Source organism: Scardinius erythrophthalmus (assembly GCF_964197995.2).
Source record: "Scardinius erythrophthalmus genome assembly, chromosome: 21".
Classification (NCBI taxonomy): Eukaryota; Metazoa; Chordata; class Actinopteri; order Cypriniformes; family Leuciscidae; genus Scardinius; species Scardinius erythrophthalmus.
Genome location: NC_138241.1, coordinates 6,170,035 through 6,190,135, shown reverse-complemented (window position 1 = coordinate 6,190,135; position 20,101 = coordinate 6,170,035). Strand labels below are relative to the sequence as shown.

At 39.2% G+C, this 20,101-nt stretch overlaps 1 protein-coding gene across 1 annotated transcript in view; it reads left to right on the top strand.

Annotated features, from left to right (window-relative positions):
• tjap1 (tight junction associated protein 1 (peripheral)) overlaps window positions 1–20,101 on the top strand; it is a 97,600-nt gene that overhangs the window by 53,432 nt on the left and 24,067 nt on the right. Inside the window, exons 4-6 of the mRNA XM_081350308.1 lie at window positions 4,319–4,514; window positions 6,806–6,834; window positions 18,104–18,265. Coding sequence (XP_081206434.1) covers window positions 4,359–4,514; window positions 6,806–6,834; window positions 18,104–18,265 — 347 coding nt within the window. The 5' untranslated portion in view covers window positions 4,319–4,358. The remainder of the gene's footprint in view (window positions 1–4,318; window positions 4,515–6,805; window positions 6,835–18,103; window positions 18,266–20,101) is intronic.

Sequence of the window (20,101 nt, the reverse complement as noted above, 5' to 3'; positions counted from 1 at the left end):
ATAAATTATTGATATTCATTATAGTACCCAGTTCTAGTAGTAATGTTATATACTTCTATTTCTTTATATATCAAAATGCTCAATTGGAGCACATCTGACTTAGAGACCTGATTTATCTGTGGTGCCGAGGAAGGTTTAATTAAAGCAGCTTAATTAAGTGTACATCTGCCTGTACAATGTCAGATTCCTCTGAAATGAAGCTATGCAGCATCTGTGTGGGCATGTGATGGTGTGAAGGTCAGTATGTGCTGTAATTCCATCCCTTCTGTTCACATAAAGCTGTAACCCTCAGCCACAGTCATTAGTTCAGGCATGACAAATAGAAGGCTCAGCTGTGAGGCCTTTTAAGGTGTGCGATGTTTAAAACCGTCTGAAAGCAGCTTTAATTAGCTTCTGAAAGAGTAGAAATCACCCTTAGACAGCAACAGACACCTTCTAGTGCACAATCAAATGGTGCGAGAAGTTCCACACACATCTGAGAGCATGTTGGTTAAAATGAGGCGCATCGTCAGGCATAGTTTGGTCACGGTTTTTCCGCTGAACAGCAGTTGTGTACCTGTTAGTATCACAGGTGATGGTTGGAATCTTTGAAAATATGTGTTGGCCTGTTACCAACAGCTGTCCCATGACATGCAATTTGGTTTTAAATCTCAAGAAGCAATTGAGGACTGTTGTCCTGACTCAACTTTTTGCCCCTCAGAAATTTCCCACTAGATCTTTGAGGCTTTGTTTTGTTCAGCCCTTGCGTGACTAGCAACAAAAGCTTCAGGCCTTTTGCCCTAAACGTTTGTAAAATTTAGAGGGTACAAGGAAACCTTTAATCTGGATTTAGCCGTTTTAAAAAGGACAAGTTGCCAGAATCTCCCAAAACGCAGTTGTATTATTCTGTCTTAGATTTAGAGCTTTGCGATATGGCCAAAAACATTATCACAATATTTTTTTCCGTATCATATGACATTCCACATATTTCTTAGACGTTGAGAATGAATGTAAACATGTAATCTCCAAAGAGTAGATACCTACTCTACTTTTAATTTTGGGCCCTTTTTAATTAAAATTTTTTCCCTAAATTCTGTTTTCATTTAATTTTTGGGGGATTCTGTGTTTTGATTTAATACAAATTTATATAAACTTTAACATTTATCGCCCAGCCCTATTAGAAACAATTCTTTCTCTCTGAATTGTTGATTAGTCTGTGAAAAAGTCGTTTTGAATGTCCTGACGTCCACTCACTCACAGCTCAGAGATCCACTCGGCCAACTTACTGAGGACACTATGGTATCGCTCTTTACAACGTCAGACACATAACGGTAATTAATATGATTAGCCTTTTGCTTGACTATGTTATCAAACCGCTAATAATGTGTTGCTAATGTTACACAAACTTCCCGTTCTTGCACAGATACACACAGGAGAGTTTGAAAGTGGTGTCTATCAGCGGATAGATAATGCATGGTTCAGATTACACATTTTTTTTGTCTGTTACGATAGTCGCTGTCACATTTACGTGATTTTGACTCCTAAAATCTTGTCTTGTCGTGGACAAGAAACATGTCAGACTACACGTTGCTTTCCGACCAGTCATCGCGTGCCCTCACGCACACACACACACTCTGTCGCACGCTCACTCTGTCGCTCACTCACTCACACAAACGCACGCACTCACTCACTCACTCACTTGGCACACACACACACACTCTCTCTCTCTCACTCACACAAACGCACTCACTCACTCACTTGCGCACACACACACTCTCTCTCACTCACTCACGCTCACTCACTCTCACACACTCTCACACAGTCACACTCTCTCGCTCACTCACTCACTCTCACACACACTCACTCTCGCATACACACACACACACACACACACACACACTCTCCCTTACCCACTCACTTGCGCACACACACACACTCTCTCACTCACTCACCTACGCTCACTCACTAACTCTTGACGGAACCCGTTGTGGAGGACCGGAAAAAAATTAAACATGCTAGTCTTTTTATCGTGATGTCGTGAAGCATCGCAGACACGACGTCGGTTGTCATCCACTATGACACACTATACGAGATGAAGCGATCGAATCTTGCATCCCGACGCCCATTGTCATCTACGAATCTCCACGACACCCTACGTTAAACGTATCGTGCCAAAATCGTGCTAAAATCTTGTAATCTGAACCAGGAATTAGGGATCCGCTGATAGACACCACATATAAACAACATTAAAAACTTGATTTTCACCACAGGGGGACTTTAAGAAGACCCAACGTTTGACAGACTGAGTGATAAGGTGATACCTGTTCAGATAAGAGGATAAGATCTTGTTGAACTTTGTGTGAAACTTTATCAGCTCAGATTGGATTGCTGATTAAATTCAACTGTCTTTTGAGTCAGCTTTTACAAACACATTTAGTTCTGCTTGCTGTTTGTCTGTGTAGGCCTGGTGTGTTTTTGCATTGTGGGTAGAGGATGACGTCAAGAGGGAAAATCAGTCTGCCAATAAGTGGCACATTTTGGCAGTGACCCCCTCACGTGCGCGTGTGCGTATATATGTGTGTCCCAGCCTTTGCCCCGCAGCACATTAGCAGCATGCGCAGGGAACACCATTGATTTCTCAGTGGCACCTCACTGTGACACACCAGCCAATTCTCCCTTCATTTTTCCCATTTTACCAGTCAGGAACTTTAAAAATAGCCACACCAATGAAGAAAGCCCTCCTGCAGGGGAAGTTGTGACCCAGGAAGAAGTGGAGAGAATCTGAGTGCTAACCATGGCCTGCTATTATGTGTTATGCACTCGTGTAGCGCTCTGACTACAGGGAGTCAATGCAGGTTGCAGTGATGATGCAAAAGGAAGTGATCTAAAACTTTACTTTCTTTGAGCGGCTCAAACTTACTCGCCCACAAAGTTGTTTTGTGTATAGTGCCTCAAGCAACCACATGTCAAGATTATATCGCATGGTCAAATATGTGAAAATTGGACCTACAGGGTAAGGATTTTTATTAACCTACTTTCTGTAAGTGCTTAAACAGAAGCTTGTTTTGCAGCAGACGTTTTTGGCAGCTCTGTGCATTAGCAGGATCACACTGGGTTCATCTTACAATCTAATGGTGTTGCTGGATAACTTTAGCACTGTTTGAACGGGATTAGATTTCTAAACAACATTTACAAATATTAACATAGGATGACTTGTACTGTTATGTACAGGATTGAGGTCTCTGTAGTTTTTACTATAGTGGCTGAACTGAGCAATTTGTGATCCGCACCTTTGTTAATTTCATGTTCTTTTTATATCAGATACTAGCAGTGCTTCAGGCAGGAGCTATTATCAACTATTATTAATAAAAGCTGTTAAATATAAACTGTTGTTTTACACAGAAAGTTGGCAATACATTTTAAATCCACAATGAAGATTTGCCAGACAGTGCAATAAGAAATTTTGCTTTAGTTATGGTATTCTACCAAAGTAAATAAATGAGTTAAAATATTATCGAATTGAGACATTTTTAGCAGCCTGGGAACAACCAAAAAAACATTTGGTAATTATTTCAATATCTTGTGTTAAAAAATTGGATAGGATTCCAATTGCAAAGTTTGTCTATGTATTTACAAATTTGCCTAACTCCTTTAGGGAATACTAGAATTTTGTGAATTGAATTTGAGTATTTTAGATTGAAACTGATTTTGAATGGCAGTGAATATACCATGGGTCAGCCCTACATGCCTCTGTAAGTGATTGGATCCCAACCGCACACCCACTTTTCCAATTCTATACATAGCTTCCTGTGATCAATAAGAGTCATGCAGGCATTGGTTTAACAGTTTGTCTATTGGAAACACACTCCAACATATAATCAATCACCCGCTTTAAAACAAGTCCACGTTTTCCCCTCCTACCCTCGTGCCTCTATATTTGTTTCTAAAACACCCTGTATCCAGTATCTCTTTTTGTCTTTCCTCTCCCATTCTCATCTTTCCTCAATTTACTACACAGATTATGATAAACACCTTATTTCACAGTAGAAGTATAGGCGGGATTTGGTGGTTGTTTTGAGGCTTTTTTGACCCTCAATTTCCCTGTATCAAATCGTGCTGTCTGTTACATCCATAGCTGTTTTTTATTGGTTGTTGTGTTTAACTGCCCAGTGGTGCTGATCAAAGCCTATTGATTCAAACTGCTTTTTTGACGTTGCCGCTTAGAGAGGAAGAGGCAGGGTGGCACATTAGAGAGAGAGAGGATAGGGACAGTCTTTTTTGCACAGGACAGGGTTGAAGGCTACTGCTACTTTGGATTCTCACGCTTCTCTCTCGGCAGGACTAACGGACAGTGTATGGAAACACACTGATCTACCAGAATGACGAGTGCTGCTCCCGCCCGGAAACCGTACCGAAAGGCACCTCCGCAGCACCGCGAGACTCGCCACTCTGTTCCAGTATTTCGAGAGGATGTTAGTGGGAGTGCCTTGCCATCCGCCAACCCTGGTTCGTCATCCCAGCCTGACCCTTGCCAGGTAATTTTCCCCCGAAATCATGCACCTATTTTGCAGCGTACACGATTTACAGGCCCTTACCCACAATGCGCTGAAAGACCCGTATGGTCATCTGACAGCGAGCTGGATGTCTCGAGCCTGTCTAGTTTGGAGCTTAGTGTCCTCCCTCCACCACGAATCTTCAGCCACGGTTCTCTCGGCATGAGACTTCCTCCCAAGCATCTCCGGCAACAAAGACTGAATCGCTTTATCAGTCGTAGTGATGACCTACTGGCACTCTCTGCTGACGACGATCTCTCCCCCTCGGAAGACTCCCAGCATTACATTCGAGGCACTTCCCCGTCACTCTCCAGCAGGAGTGCCGAGCGCTCTTTAGTCTTCAATGAGAAAGCGGAGATATTTGTACCCAGGGAAGAACAGGGTCCACCACATGTAGCATTTGTGATGGATGCCCATCCACCCAAGGGCATCCTCAAGCACTCTCATCAGTTGGGAGTGTACTCTTCCGATAGTCTGCGTAAGTCTAAGTCGGCAGAGATGCTAGGCCAGAAGCAAAGTCGTGGACGTAGCCGGAAACCCAAAAGCATGTCCTTGGACAGGGAAAAGGGCGTACGGGTCTCTCCCACTGGACGCGCTACTTCCACATCGTCTACATCTCCCAGCTCTATGCCACCGGATTGGAAGATGCAGCTTCTTGAGGAAAAGGTAAAATTTTCCCAATTTCTGGATGAAATCACCTACCGGGTGATGACCCCTGCCAATCTAAAGTTGCTGCGCGGGAACCTTCCCGATTCAACAATGTCTTTAAAAGAGCACCAAACGAAACACCTTCCTGATTCAACAATGTCTTTAAAAGAGAACCAAACCAAACGCCACATCAATCCCCAACAATACGAATTCAAGGACCATCATGACACAAAGGAAGAGCGTTGCAGACCCTGGGATGAATGGGCTTCCCGGCATAGCAGAGCCGGCAGAAAATCAAAGGAGGCAAGACCCAAGATATGGCGCATGGCAGCGGACAGTCCAGAAAGAGTGTCAGGAAAGCAACATGCAGATCCCCATCGGGAAGGGGCCCGTCCTAAAGGCGAAGGCCCAATTTACAGTCGGGTGGGGGGCAGCAATGATTCTGAAGGGGATGACAGGGCTCCACGGGGGGCTCAACACCAGACTCAACTCCACCAGTTGCCCCATGTAGAGAGCAAAGCCCTGAAAAAAGACAATATGGATAAATCAGGGCTGCCAAAGGGTGAGATTCCCACCATTATTGTGGAGGGTGAGAAAACACCTTTATCACAAGTGACTGCCTTTTCTATATTATCACAGATCAAGGTACGTTATTGACAACATTTCTTTGACTTTATCCCCACCTAATATACTATATATATACTATACAATCCACTCTTGCATTGAAGAACCTATAAATGAGCAGCTCAGAGATTGTTTGTATTCCACTATAGAAAGCCATACAGGTTTGGAACGACTTAAGGGCTAATTAACTTGTTCAAAATTATTTGGCTGATCTTTTCCTTTATTGTATCAATGCCATGGCTAGTATTCTCATCTCACTGCTCTGGTGTTTCCTAAGGAAATTTTGATCTAAATATGAGCGTTTATTAAAACCCCCATCACCAATTGTCACTTATGCGTCAGTGTTTCATGAACTTTTGTTCTGTGTAGTTTTATTTGTCAGATTTTCATCCATCAACAACAAAATACATAATTTGTCTTTAAACAAACAGCGTTGTTTACAACCTTTCTCTACATTAGACAAATTGCCATTTTCTGCTCTGTGGGATATGGTGGACATTTAGCTGGCAGAAAAAACAGGATGTCAGACCAATTTCATAGCTTCACTAGGCATGTGCATATTGACCTGTTTGGCTGAAGGCACCGAGTATGATGTCAAATTCTTCCTCTGCGTCACTTGCTTTTTATTGAAATTATGAGATGAATTATCTAACACATACAGCTCATAAATAAAGCTGTAATATTTCATTGATGCATGCCACAATGTAGGTCTCATTTTAATTTATTTACTGTACTGTATGTTCCTATATGTGCAATAATGTAAAACATTGTTTTAGGATGCTTTGACATTTAAAGATTATTGTTTAACAGCCACACATAAGATCAGTTCACATTCAACACTTGAGGAAATGTTATGTTTGCCCTCTTGGTATAAAAGAGAAATATACAGCAGTGTGGGTATTAAGGATATGTGAAATATTTATTGTAATATACATCTCTCAGATTTTATGTTTAAGAGGATATTCAGTTTGCACATACTAAATTAATGCTCTTTCTCACAGGAGTCCTTATCAGATGCCGACAGGATCAAGTAAGTTCTTTTTTTTTTTGTCCTCATTGTAATTTTTACATTTTTATTCTTTCAAAAATGTTGCAGAAATTGTCATTGTTATAACTTTGTCAATCTGTTGATTGGCAGTGTATAATTCTTAGTTTCAATACTCAATAATTGATTTGCATTTGTTCCAGTAGCCTTGTATAATTTATTACAATGCACTGAAGTGTTCGTGTTAGGTGGCATTAACCACCTAATCTGACCCTAAAGCTGATCATTCATTGGCTCTTTGCGTTGCATGGCATGGTTGGAAAAGAGCCAATCATGTGAGAAGACGCCTGTATAAGATAACTTGCTGATTAGCCTAGAAACTCCAGAAGGCTTAGGTTGAGTCCCTGGTTTATGGGGGTAACTGGGTGACTGTCAGAATGACAAGCTGTTGGCCGTGATGTCTTGCGATAAGAGAGAGTGCCCACATTTTAAAGTCTACACCTCAGATGCTCACTGGAGTACTAGGTTGAACCCACTTTGATCAGAGACATCTCGCCACCTTTCCAGGCTTACAGGGATTCCAAGGCTTTTTAGGCTCCAACACCAAAAAGCAGGTGCACATGACTAGTGACGAGGTTCTGCTTTCAACTCAGGGACTCCCAATACCTCTGCTCCATTTTTTCCCCCATGCACTGCATTAGCTTTCATGTTCTCTTACTGCTCTGTGTTCCCTTTGTTGCTGCTTTTCTCCCACTGGAACTAACGCTATAAAGGCAGCATCGTTAGATCTGGTACAGCTTAAAAGTTTTTCTAAATTTTAAAGCTGTTTAAGTCTCCTCAACATCGGCACAAAGGTTGTGCTAATCAGAAATCTCTTGGGATTTGCAAAGTTTTTTTTTTTTTTTAAAGTCAACTAATTGGTTACCTAAATGAAAATTTTATAGAATAGAATCAAGCAGAATGCAAAAGTCGCTAGATGTTTTTAAGGCCATATGCCTAAAAACAATGCAATATTTGCGGTCACAGTGCACTAAAAGGGGATGAATTCAAAGGCACAGGTTTTCAGAAAGGGTTTCACACTGCAAACTGTCTTAACAGCTAAGGCACAGTATAAGAACATTGGGTAACACTTTATTTTACAGTGTCCTTGTTACATATGTTACATGTACTTACCATAGTAATAACAGTAAATTATGCATAATTACATGCAACTAACCTTCAACCAAATCCTAATCCTACCAGTGGGTCGTTTTTACCTAATTAATTACTCAATACTTAATTACACTGTAACAATGACACCTTAAAATAAAGTGTAACCGAAAATTGCTCAGTTTCACCATTGTGGCCCATGCTAGATTACTCGCATCACATGTAGTATTGGCTTACAGACTCGTTGTGTTCCCTTCATCATCTCACTCGTGGTGCCGAGCGGAAGCATGCAGGACATGGTCAGGCAGGCGCTTGTATTGATTGGCCTAGTTGTCTGTTTAATGGGTGGAGAGAGCTGAACGGTGGATGCAGTCTGAAGATGGGTTTCTCCATCATGTGTTTTCACCTCCCTCAGGGTGGAAATCTCCAGTAAATGTGGGCTATAGTTAAATCACAAAAAAGCATTGTGAGTCTATTATTTACTCTTTAGAGTTCTCCAACAATCTACATACATTTGGTGATCTGACCACTCTGAGACCTCGGATTTATAGTTACATTGAGCTCTTTACTTCATAAATTAACTGGGCTCCTCATCACACAAGGGTTCTATTAAAATACACTGCCCACTAAAGCCCAAAGTATACTTCCTTTTTTTACGAATTCACTAAACCAGTGGTATACAAATGGCGGGCGTAGCTCCATCCGGATCGCGGGACATCATTCGAAAAATAGATACTTTTGCTAAAACGCTGCAGATAATGAGAATGCAGCAAATACAATTATTTTTATCTGTCATACAGATTACTTTGTTTGTGACAGCTAAGTTAACATGTGTTACCTTTAGACATTTTGGGGTTTTTTTCCATATCATGATTAATCCGCATATTAAGAGCATTTCAATTATTTAGAGATGGCAAGGGAAGACAAAAAAAAAAAATCTGAAATGACTAAACTTTTTATTTTGTGCTCATGATGAGAGTTTTGCTTATCAGATTATGTACGTTGTTTGTTTTTAGAAGTTTATTACTTTGAGCAAAGTATAAAAATGGTCCATATTTCTCTTAAGAGGTAAACCTGCATCTCCAGTATGTATTCTCAGTCCCAAGGTCTTCTGTGTGCCAGACACGTAGGTGTCAAAATTGTATTAATAAATAAATACATACACAAAAATAGCCTGATAAAACATCTGATCTAACCTTTCATATTAATATCCAGTTGGGAGAAATGTTTACTTTTCTTGGTAAATATTGGTAAAAATGGTTAGACATCACTGCTTTGGCTCTCTGGGCCCAAGATTCTCCTCTTTGATGACTATTTTGAGTGTTTAGGGTTTTTTCTTTTACAAATTACTATGGCTGCCCCGATGGAAAGTATAACTGTTCCAAAAAGGTATTGTCCAGACCTCCGCTAGGAAGGAAATACAGAGACTTGGAACTTTAAATGAATACCCCTGCACTAGGGTATGTGTGCAGTGTGTGTGACACAAATTTTATCATCAGTGTAGTATGTGTGTACTGTACGTGCATAGACAGATTTTATTTAAATGTGTATACAATGTACGCTCAATCAGCTCGCACGTTTGAATAACTTTGTTATATAACCTTTGTGAGTTCTCGTTTAAACAAGTATACAAAGACATTTAATTGGTCATAATTTCTGGAGAGAAATGGTACAGACACTGGACAAGAATGAAACTTTCCAGTGCACGTGTCGAGCGGCCATGTTTGCACACATAATAAAATGCAGAATAATTTCAGTTAGCATGTTGCTAAGATAATGCAATAAGAATAAAAATACATGGCATTCACAAATATTGCGGAAAGTAGTTGATTTTTAAATTTGATTGAACTTAGAGCTGCACGATTAATCGTTAAAAGATGCAATCTCAATTCAAACACCCACACGATCTTATTCCTAAATGACAAGAAGTCTTCGGTGTCTATTAAACCTTTGACAAAACACACCGCAACATTCAGATCTGTGTTCACTCTGCTGGCCCAAAGAGAGCAGGCGTCATGTTTAGGTATGAAACAACTTCACAAACAGTCTTTTCAACCACACGTATTGTTATTTCTGCCTTACAATAATTCAAATGATCACAGAAGTACTGGGATAAAAGGTTATATTTCAAATAAAAACACTGATGTCTACGATAGCGATCAAAATAAGCAAATCACCTTTTGAAAGTAACGTGTGATAGATTTTTTAATTAGTAACTAACATTTGTTTTTCTTGCAAGAACAACATTGATATGCTTTTATGTGTGCTCCCCTTTTTGCGAAAACTTGTTGCCATACCCCTTTTACTCTGGTTGTATGAGTGTAAAAATAGCAAATATGGGAAATGAAACTAGACAGATGACTAGGTTTGAACCTTGTGATTAACAATTAAGTAATCATTAAAACAAAGTTTGCTTTACCTGGTAACAGAAGGGTTTGTCTTTGAAAACCATAGACAATAATCAAATTGTGGGGAAATTATGTAATGCAGCATGACATTTTTGCCTTACCTCCTTATTCTATAAAAACTGTTGTATTCTTTTAGCTGGTGGGATTCTCAATGGAATTTGTCTGAGATCCTCCGGCTTCGCTTCTTCTTGGGGGAGATTCTCTGAGAACTGCTCGGGATCTCTTCCGGCCGTGATTAAAGCATTTGAAGGACGTTTGCTGAAGTCTGTCTGATATTATTGCTGCGTAGCAAGGAAGCTAGTTAGGGGAACAAGTTATTTAGCGAAACACTAGAGACCTTACTACCAAGTGATAGTGTTCGATAGGGGGCGAGACGTCATTCGACTCTTTCTGAGACTCTTAGGCGGGGTTAGATTGCCGCTTAGGCGTCAACTCGCGCGTTCAGAGGTAACTCAACTGATTGTAATATTTTCAGGTGTCAAGGACACCAGGTTCAACCTAAGTCAGGTGCATAGGGGAAAAAGCTACCACACATGGCACTTCAAATAACGATTGTATCGATTACATTGTTACAAGTGTAACGGGCAAGTGACTTAAAATGTATTTTGTCATTGAATCATTCATTTAAGAGATTCGTTCAAAAACGCTGATTCATTCAGCCATGAAACAAGTGAAGTCTTTAAATGAGCCATTGGATCATTCAATACAACCATTTTTTTTATATTCATTCTAATTAATTAAACATTTAATTAAATTGAATAGACTGCAGCAATATTTTGTCAGAACCTATAGAAATATATGTTATTTTATTTAGCTGTCTGTTCAGAATCATAGTAGAATCTCTTTCTGAAACCACAACAAAACAATTGTGGTTCTCAGTTCATCCAGAATAGTGCAGCTCCAATTGAACAATTTTGATATACATTTTTTTTTTATTCTTTTTTGTGTTGAATGATATGTTTGCAATCGACAGTTTTCTGGAAGAGGAACTTCCAGTCCAAGTCTAATAAATGTTCAGCCCAGTCTGAATGTGACTGAAAGGGCTTTTTCTGGTCTGTTGGATTTGCTACAAAAGAGCATGTGCACATATGATTTCTATGGGTGCACTGATATAAGAGTATATCATTGTTGATCATTTAATTTTAACATGTCAATACTGACAATAAATACCTATAGATATTATAAATCGAAATGTTGTTAATTTGTAATACTGATGATTAGAGAGAGATGCTTTGTAATGGTGATGCTGGTGAGAAATGAAGCATATCTCCATTGCGAGATTCATGGGGCCTGCGTTTTTGAAAACTGTCAAAAAACAGTCATGTCCCAATCACTCATAGTTCCTGTCAGTCTCTGCTGACATTTCCATTCATTTCAGAAGCCTCAGAGCCATTTACAAGAATATTGGTTTCTATGTGAACACTCTCCAGTTTCACTTTATTTTCATATTAAAATAATTCAATTTGGCCATTTCACTGAGATGTTTTATGTGGATGGAGCTGTTTTCTTTCTGCTGTCATCACATAGAGCAAGTGCACTGCAGTCATGCAATTAAAACTGTTTGACAAAGACCAAAACATTGACTAATGTTTTTAACTATTCGACTATCCATTTATCTTCATGAAGTGACCAGTCTAGGAGTTTTAAATTCAAATGGGAAAGTTTGGTCGGTAAGATTGTTTTTTTTTATTTCAATATATTTTAAATGTAATTTATTCCTGTCATCAAAGCTGAATTTTCAGCATCATTACTCCAATCTTTAGTGTCACATGATCCTTCAGAAATCATTCTAATATGATGATTTGCTGCTCAAGAAACATTTCTGATTATCAGTGTTGAAAACAGTTGTGATGCAATTTTCTGGATCCTTTGATGAATGGAAAGTTCAAAAGAACGGCATTCATCTGAAATGGAAATCTTTTCTAAGAGTTTTGATCAATTTAATGCGTCCTTGCTGAAAGCAAGTATTAATTTCTTTCAAAAAATGTGAACATTGAAACATTTTAATTGAATAGACATATATAAATTGAATACTTTAGTTACCTGACATTACATTGAAGTTATCTTCTAGTCAATATAATGTATGTGCATCCTTACTAATTTCTCTTTGCAAGATCTGTTCTGTGCTTTTTCCCCGCTAACTACTTGGCTCATGGTTGAGAATGTCTTTGCTAACCTTGAAAGAGATAAAGCCTCTTTTCTGCATGCCTGAAAGCAACATATGCACATTCAGAAATGTGTGACCGACAATTGAAGGAACCCTTATCACACTGGAAGCTGTATGTGGCAGTCCTTGTCAATCAAATAAAGTGGAGGATTTTCTAAACAGATGTTAGGGTTTGCACACAAAAACCCACAATGCGTGCGTGTCTCACACATTTAATTTTGCATCTTTCATGTCATGAATAATGAAAACAATTAAGCAAATCGTAGAAGGCTGGATGGTTTCACGTGTTTTCTTTCAGCAAGTGTTCAGAAGTGCTTTGGGGAATGTGTGGCACGTCTCTTAAAAGCACATGCGCACGGTCTCTTTGTGCTTTTTACATTTAGCTACTTTCTTCTTTTGCTCCATTTGTGCTCTAACATGGGCCTGCGAACAGGCGATTTGCTACTTAAAAGAGTTACATTTATAGCTTAAAACCCCTGCCCCCATCTAGGTCTATAGCATGAATCATTGATGGTCCTGTTGCTTTCAGCAGTGTCACGTTGGCAGGTTTGAGGATTGGTCCGGACGTGTGTTGTGAGTGCCGTGCCCTATGCTTCCTTCACTCTGAACTGGGAAAGAAACTAGAAAAGGACAGAAAAGGAAAAGGTGTTGCATATTCTTAGGGAATCTCCAGTCTGTCAATGAAAGATATGATGTCTGTGAGCTGTTGGATGTTACAATGCCTCATTCGTGTGTTGTGTAGCGCTTGAGATGCTGTGTGTAGTTCGATTCCCACGAGTCCGTCTACTATCACTCCCCATCTGATGACACAGCGATGGAGACTTGCGACACTGGTTCTTATTTTGCCACCGCTTTTTAGTGTTTCTTCTCTTCTCTTGGGAAGCATTTTACCATTTCATCAGCTGTCACTTTTTATTAGGAATGCCTTTCTTTTTTTGGCCGACAATTGAAGACACAACAGTATCTTATAGTAATGCACCAAAAGATGTTTTGAAATATCGAAACAGTCTCTAAAATGTTTACCTATTGTAGCTTACCTACATTGCATGCAAAATTTCGATAAACACATCATCCGATAACCGAGAATTAACCACTTTTTCAGTCAATGATTTTGAATTTTAAATGATTTTTTTCATTTTCGTTTGCCGTAATTTTGGTGCACCACTTATATCTAGACGATAATTAGTCAGCACAGATTTTTTGTTGCATTGTACACATTGACCTTCATGCAACCCCAATTCATACATTTTTCTGAAATTAACTTCTTGTTGACTAAAGTTTAGAAAGTTAAATGTGAAAAGTTAAATGTGTTCTGATTGGTCGACTGGACCAGTGTCTTGTGATTGGTCAACCGCTTCAAGCGTATTTTGGAAATGTCAAGCCCCTTACCATAACTACGAGTTTCAACGCTACTAACTCAACCAGGCCCTGCCCCTTTTTTGCATATGCCTTGGCCAGGACTTATTTAAATGAGTAATATGGTGACGTGTTCATTCTCGGAAGAAAACTCGCGACTGCAGTGGAGGCGTTTCAGGGAGTTCAGAAACAGTCACACTGATTTAGAGAATAACTCCCGCTGGAGGGACGTTGTACTTTGAAACATCACAGACATTTTTCATGCTTAAACAGCAACATTACACACTAAAGAAAGTTGAACATGTAAAAATAGATAATAGGTCCTCTTCAAAAGAATAATTACTAAATAGTTGTCCACATGACAACGTGTAGTGAAAGGGACAGATTTGGTTGTAATAAATAGTGTTTTAATCATCTCCGCATTAGGACTCAAGTCTAGCTGGTCGCATTTGATCACTGGCTCATACTCGGGATTATAGGGATCCGAACAAACCTCTCCCCATAACCATTGGGAAATCACACAAAAATAATTCAAACTCTTGAGCATCTCGTCTGAACGTGCCAACCAATCGGTCAAATGTCAAACGAAGGGCCTTTATGGGAGAAACTGTTTAATTATTGTACATTCACTGTACAGGACCACCCTGTTAGTCAGTCGTGGCTCAGGCTTGTAAAGTGTCTGAGTTTGTTTGAATCTTGCGGTCAGACTGAGGCTAACTGCCCTGATTGGTCGATCTTGTCTAAACTCCTATCCTTCACCAGTTTAATGACTCTTTTGTGCGTTCAGGCGTCTGGAAGTTATCTCAGGCTTTAGCTGGTCCTGATAAGATTCTTCATTTAAGCACTTGATAGAATTGTTATGAGAACAGGTTTAATTGTAAGAGTTGATGCTGTGATTACTGTGGCTTATTGACACTTTGTTTCCATGAAATGACTGTTATCAAGTTTGGTGCTTTTCTTGGTGTAATTACACCAATTAATTTATTAGAAGATGCTGTCAGATTACTAATAATCTACAGCTTGCATGAATAGAGATTAATTCAATTATATCTTGATTTTTTTCATCCATTTGACATTATTTGTCTTATTTGTCTTATAAATGTCTTAATAGGTTCTTTTCAAGATATCTTGATATAGAGGCAGGCAATAGTTCACTGAAATGGATCTCAGACCATTGAGTTTTATTAAGACTAAAACTCCAGACCACAGATACAAAGAATGACTTTGTGCTTCGTAACATTGCAGACCTTTTTCATGCTCAAACAGCAACATTACACACTAAAGAAAGATGAACATGTAAAAAAGCATAATAGGTCCTTTTTAACAACTAATATAGGACGGTGAAATAGTATACACAGTTATTCCCCTATACACATGCATAACAATAAACACAAAATGAGAAGTAACACATGATGTTTGTGTGGGTATAGAGATGAGACGGCAGACTGTGACTGCTGGTACACAGCAGATGTGTTCTGCTTCACTGCTGCCACACACACACACACACACACACTCACACACACACACACACACACTCCTGCACTGCTCCTAATCACACATTCACACACCTGCATGACTAAACCTTAACTCACTCTCAGTAGGCTCAACATTTAGCCTATTGCTGTACCTCAGAGAGCCTTTTAGTCATCCGGCTCAGGATTAAGTGTTTTGCACACATGTACTGTAGTTTCCTTTGCATTAGGTTTGGGAAACATGCTTCAGCCTCCCCTAGCCACATTTCAACACCTTCAGATTGCTTAAGTGTTGTGGATGTGTTTTTCTTTGGAGTAATTGGCAGGTGTCAGGAGTCTTGGCGGAGGCATCATCATGTGTTTGACACCTTCTCGCTGTACATTGGATGTAGGATGTGAAAGCTCCCATAGCGGAGGCGCACCTGGAGTCCTGTGTGACAGAGTCTGTGGGGTGTTCTGTTTATTGACCATCTTCTTAGTTTTGCACTTTTTCTTTCTTAGGCCCTGTTTACACCTGGTATTAAGATGCGTTTTGGTCGATTGGATCACAAGTAGACGAGGGAGACCCGTTTACACCCGGTGTTTTAATCCGTCTCTTTTGTCCATTTCATCCACTTCTGTCCTGATTTCTTCGAGGGGAGAGTCTATGGGCGGGTAAATGTATGGGCTTTTTCAGATCTTTCGATCTAATGGACGAAATAAGCTCGCACAATTTACATATGAATTCAAAAGGAAACAATGGAAAAACATGGAGAGCAACAACTTCAGTTTTGGCTCTGACAGCCGCAAGACCAGCCGAACGCTGTGAGTGTGTGTTAGAAATCAGGAATGGTGAGAGAACATTGTGCTTGGTATGTTTTTCCTCTTCAAACCAAACTTGGGTCTTCAGCCGTCAAAGTTTAAATCCCATCTGGCTAGTGCGCTTCCCATAATGTTTACCCATTAGGTCAGTAGGTCTTTTGTGGCTGTTTGAACACATTTGATCACATGAGCGTTCACACTACGAAAGCGATCCGGTCGAATGTGTTTTCGACTACCTCTGGAAGATGGCCTGGATGCCAGCCGAACTTAGCCCCGCCCACTACATTTGAGGTCGGGAAGTTCGGTCTGGACTTGATCCGTTGTGGAGCAACTATGCTCGAACCAGAGCTGTTCGGACCAATCAGATTGTCAGGGCGGGCTTTATACAATGATGGACAGATGATAAACAGTAACGTAATCATCCACGTCACCAACGAGCGCTGGGTTGAATTCGTTTACAACAAAGATGGCTGCCGCTGGAGAATTGTGAGCTCAAAATGTTTTAGACCCCGTTTACACCTGTATTTAGTGTCGTCCACTTGTGATCCGATCGACCAAATTACGCCTTAAAACCAGGTGTAAACAGAGCCTTAGTCAACAAGCTTTAGCTTTTAGCTTTATTGGCATGACTGTAAAGAATGAACAAGACTAATAGAGTATTCAAGTACTTATACACAGTCCAGTTAGAACATTTATCAGGCATAAATATGATTTACAGGCAATGAAACAGTTTTTTGTATTATTTTTTGTTTTATCTGATGCCTGATTTTATAATCTATTCTATTATGGTTGTTATTATTTTAATATATTTCGATACTTTAAAACCCTTTTAAGTTTTTTTCTGATTTTATGATGTATCTTGATTATATTATTTAACACTGACTATATATTACATCTTACCGACCCCAAACTTATAAACCGTAGTGTATATCAATTAAAGAATATTTAAAGTTAACATTATTTTAAGATTGTAAATCGACAATAATGGTGTACATAGTCTGGATTGTAGGCAGCAAAATATTAAAAGTGAAGTCATATATGAAGTAGGGCTGGAAATTACAGCTGCTATTTTCAACCAATACAAAAAGAGCAGCTGAACGATGACATGCATTGTTTAATTATTTATCTGTCTCATATAAAATTAATCTGACTCCATTAAAGTTGTCGTTCATATATAAAATCTCCTTGTCCAACAGAAAATGATTTCTTTAAGCGTTCATCGGAAACAATGATTTAGCTTGAAAGTTCAGATCGCCTGATTGTGTAAAACGTTGACTTCTATGGAAGAGGACAACTTCAGGGATTATCCTTCAACACTTAAGTGAAATTATTTATTAAACAACGCAAGTTAAAAATAAAATGCCACAGTGAAAGAGGGTGCGTGGTGCTGAGATCCACAAAGCACTATAAAATTGTCATAAAAAATCACCCATATGAATCATGCATGATGCAAACGGTTCTGACACATGCTTCACTAGTGCCTTTTGGCATCATTGATGTCAAACCTGGTGAAATGCGTTAACACACCATTTATGACTCTAAATATGAACCCGAATGAGATTCTCATGATGTGGGAGAGACAGAGACGGCCTCTCCTTAATGCATATTCAAATGATAGTTGCATCTCAAACATCTCTACCGTGGTCATTACATTTGAGCTGTAAAATGATACCAAACATGACAGAGATATCTGTTAAAAGAAGACCAAGTGTTGAGAGGAAATGTGAGATATGCATCCGGAATGTGCACACAAATGCTTTCCCGGGCATGGCAAGGTGATGTGGATGATGAACAGTCTTCAGTATGGATATTAAAGAGTCTTTTAGGCTAGTGTAGTGAAATGAGAAGCGCTGAAATGCATGAGAATGCTGTAGAGTGGTGTGAACTCTATCTGACTAACTGTTTCTCATGTCAATGGCTTGCATTTGTCATGTCTTTCATTGCTCTGGCTTATTTTTCAGGCTCCTGCAGCAGCAGAATGAAGACATCCGGCGCCGGCTGTCCCAGACCACTCATAAGATGGAGGCCATGGAGACGGAGTTCGAAACCAGTCGACATTACATGCAGGCCGAGTTGGGTCGAACTAGAGACGACCTGGAGAAAATGAGAGACAAGTTCAGAAGGTTAGTCATACGGTGTACTCGCACTCCCACTTGTTTGTCACACTGTTTTTTTTTTTTTAAAGAAATTAATACTTTTGTTCAGTAAGAATGAACCGGAAAGACTTCAGTTTACAAAAAACTTTTGAACTTTGTATTCATCAAAGAATCCTGATAAAGAACATACCTCAGTTTCCACTAACATTAAGCAGCACAACTGTTTTCAACAATGATAATGATAATCATAAATTTTTCTTGAGCAGCAAATCCGCATATTAGAATGATTTCTGAAGGATCATGTGACACTGAAGACTGGAGTAATGATGCTGAAAATTCAGCTTTGCATTACATGGAATACATTACTTTAAAAAAAAAAAAAAAAAAAAATTCACAATTTGACTATTTTTACAGTATTTTTTTATCAAATAAATGCAGCCTTGGTATGAACGTAGTTATATTTTAAATTCCATTTGTATTCCATCCATGTTTTTGGCATCGTGGAAATCTCAGGTCCCTAACATTTTATTTTCACTGACTGCATAATGACAACAGTCTTCCATTATGAATCATCCATGTTCAGGAAAGAGGTGGATAAAATATCTTTCTTTCTGAAGTTGCAGGCGTAGATGAGGGAGAGAGATGAGACGAGACATGCAATGGACTGCAATCCATTTTTAATGATTATGATCAAAGCAGCCAAATTAATGAACTCTTTATAGCTGTGTGAAGCTGGCAGGCATCACTTTAATCCACTGACCTGCGGCTGTAGAGTTACAGGACCCCTGCAGGGTCACTACAAAGAGCAGCAGGTTTGGCAATGCAAAGCATGCTGGTCAGGGAGGACGAGGGGACTGCAAACTTACCTAGATGTTAACCACATATATAAAACATAAGGAAAACCTCCTTTGTTGTCATGTGGGATTTCGAAGGGCGACACAGTTTCCGCCTCTCACAAGGCGAATCACAAAAAAATTAATTATTTTGGTTCCAATTCCACATAATGATTCCATTAACAATTCTTTCAGGACTTTTTCTCACATTTCAGACAGCAAGTTCACAACTCGCATAATACATGAATATTATTAACGGAGCCAAACAGCATGAAAGTCATTTGGTTCAACATTTTCTAGAAACTATTCTTAATTCAACTCTTGGTTATTCTGTCTGAATAGGCCACAGCAGTGTAATTGTGAATTGTTTTATTTGAGTGGTCAGTCACCAGATTTTTGGTTTAAATTATTGCTAATATGTTAATTAAATTGGCTCAACAAATGTTGCTCTGTTGTACCGTAAAAAAAACAAAAAAAAAACATTGTGACTGACAGCGTAGTCTTCAGGAAATAAATAAAATAAAGGTTTTACAGGCAATCAAACAACTCTATTGTCTGACGAATGCCTTGAGTTTTTGCCAGCTAATTAAGGACTGCATTTGAGACCCGTAAGTGACTGTAATGTGTTATTTTCATTACAGGTAAAGGAGGAGAACAGTGCCTGATTTTAATGAGCACAAGCTCGCTGTGAGGCTGTTTTGCAGTGTTTGTGTGAGGATTCAGTGGCACTGTATTGGCCAGTTACTGTGTAACTGTTTTAATTGGCTAGACTGTTGCTTCTGACATGCAGACAGGCTGATTTCTGTGTAAACAATGGTGAAATATAGTACAGAACACTATAGATTTTGAAGAATGATTATGAAGACAAACCTTTTTTTCTTTGGAATAGTGTGCACTAATTATGGGCAATAAGACCAAGAACACCTTTTCCTTTTTTTAAGGCCTGTTCACACTAACATGAATGTTCAGTGTTTCGCTGCTTATGAAAATATTGTTTGCTTATCAGGATCTTGAAAAATATCTATATTCG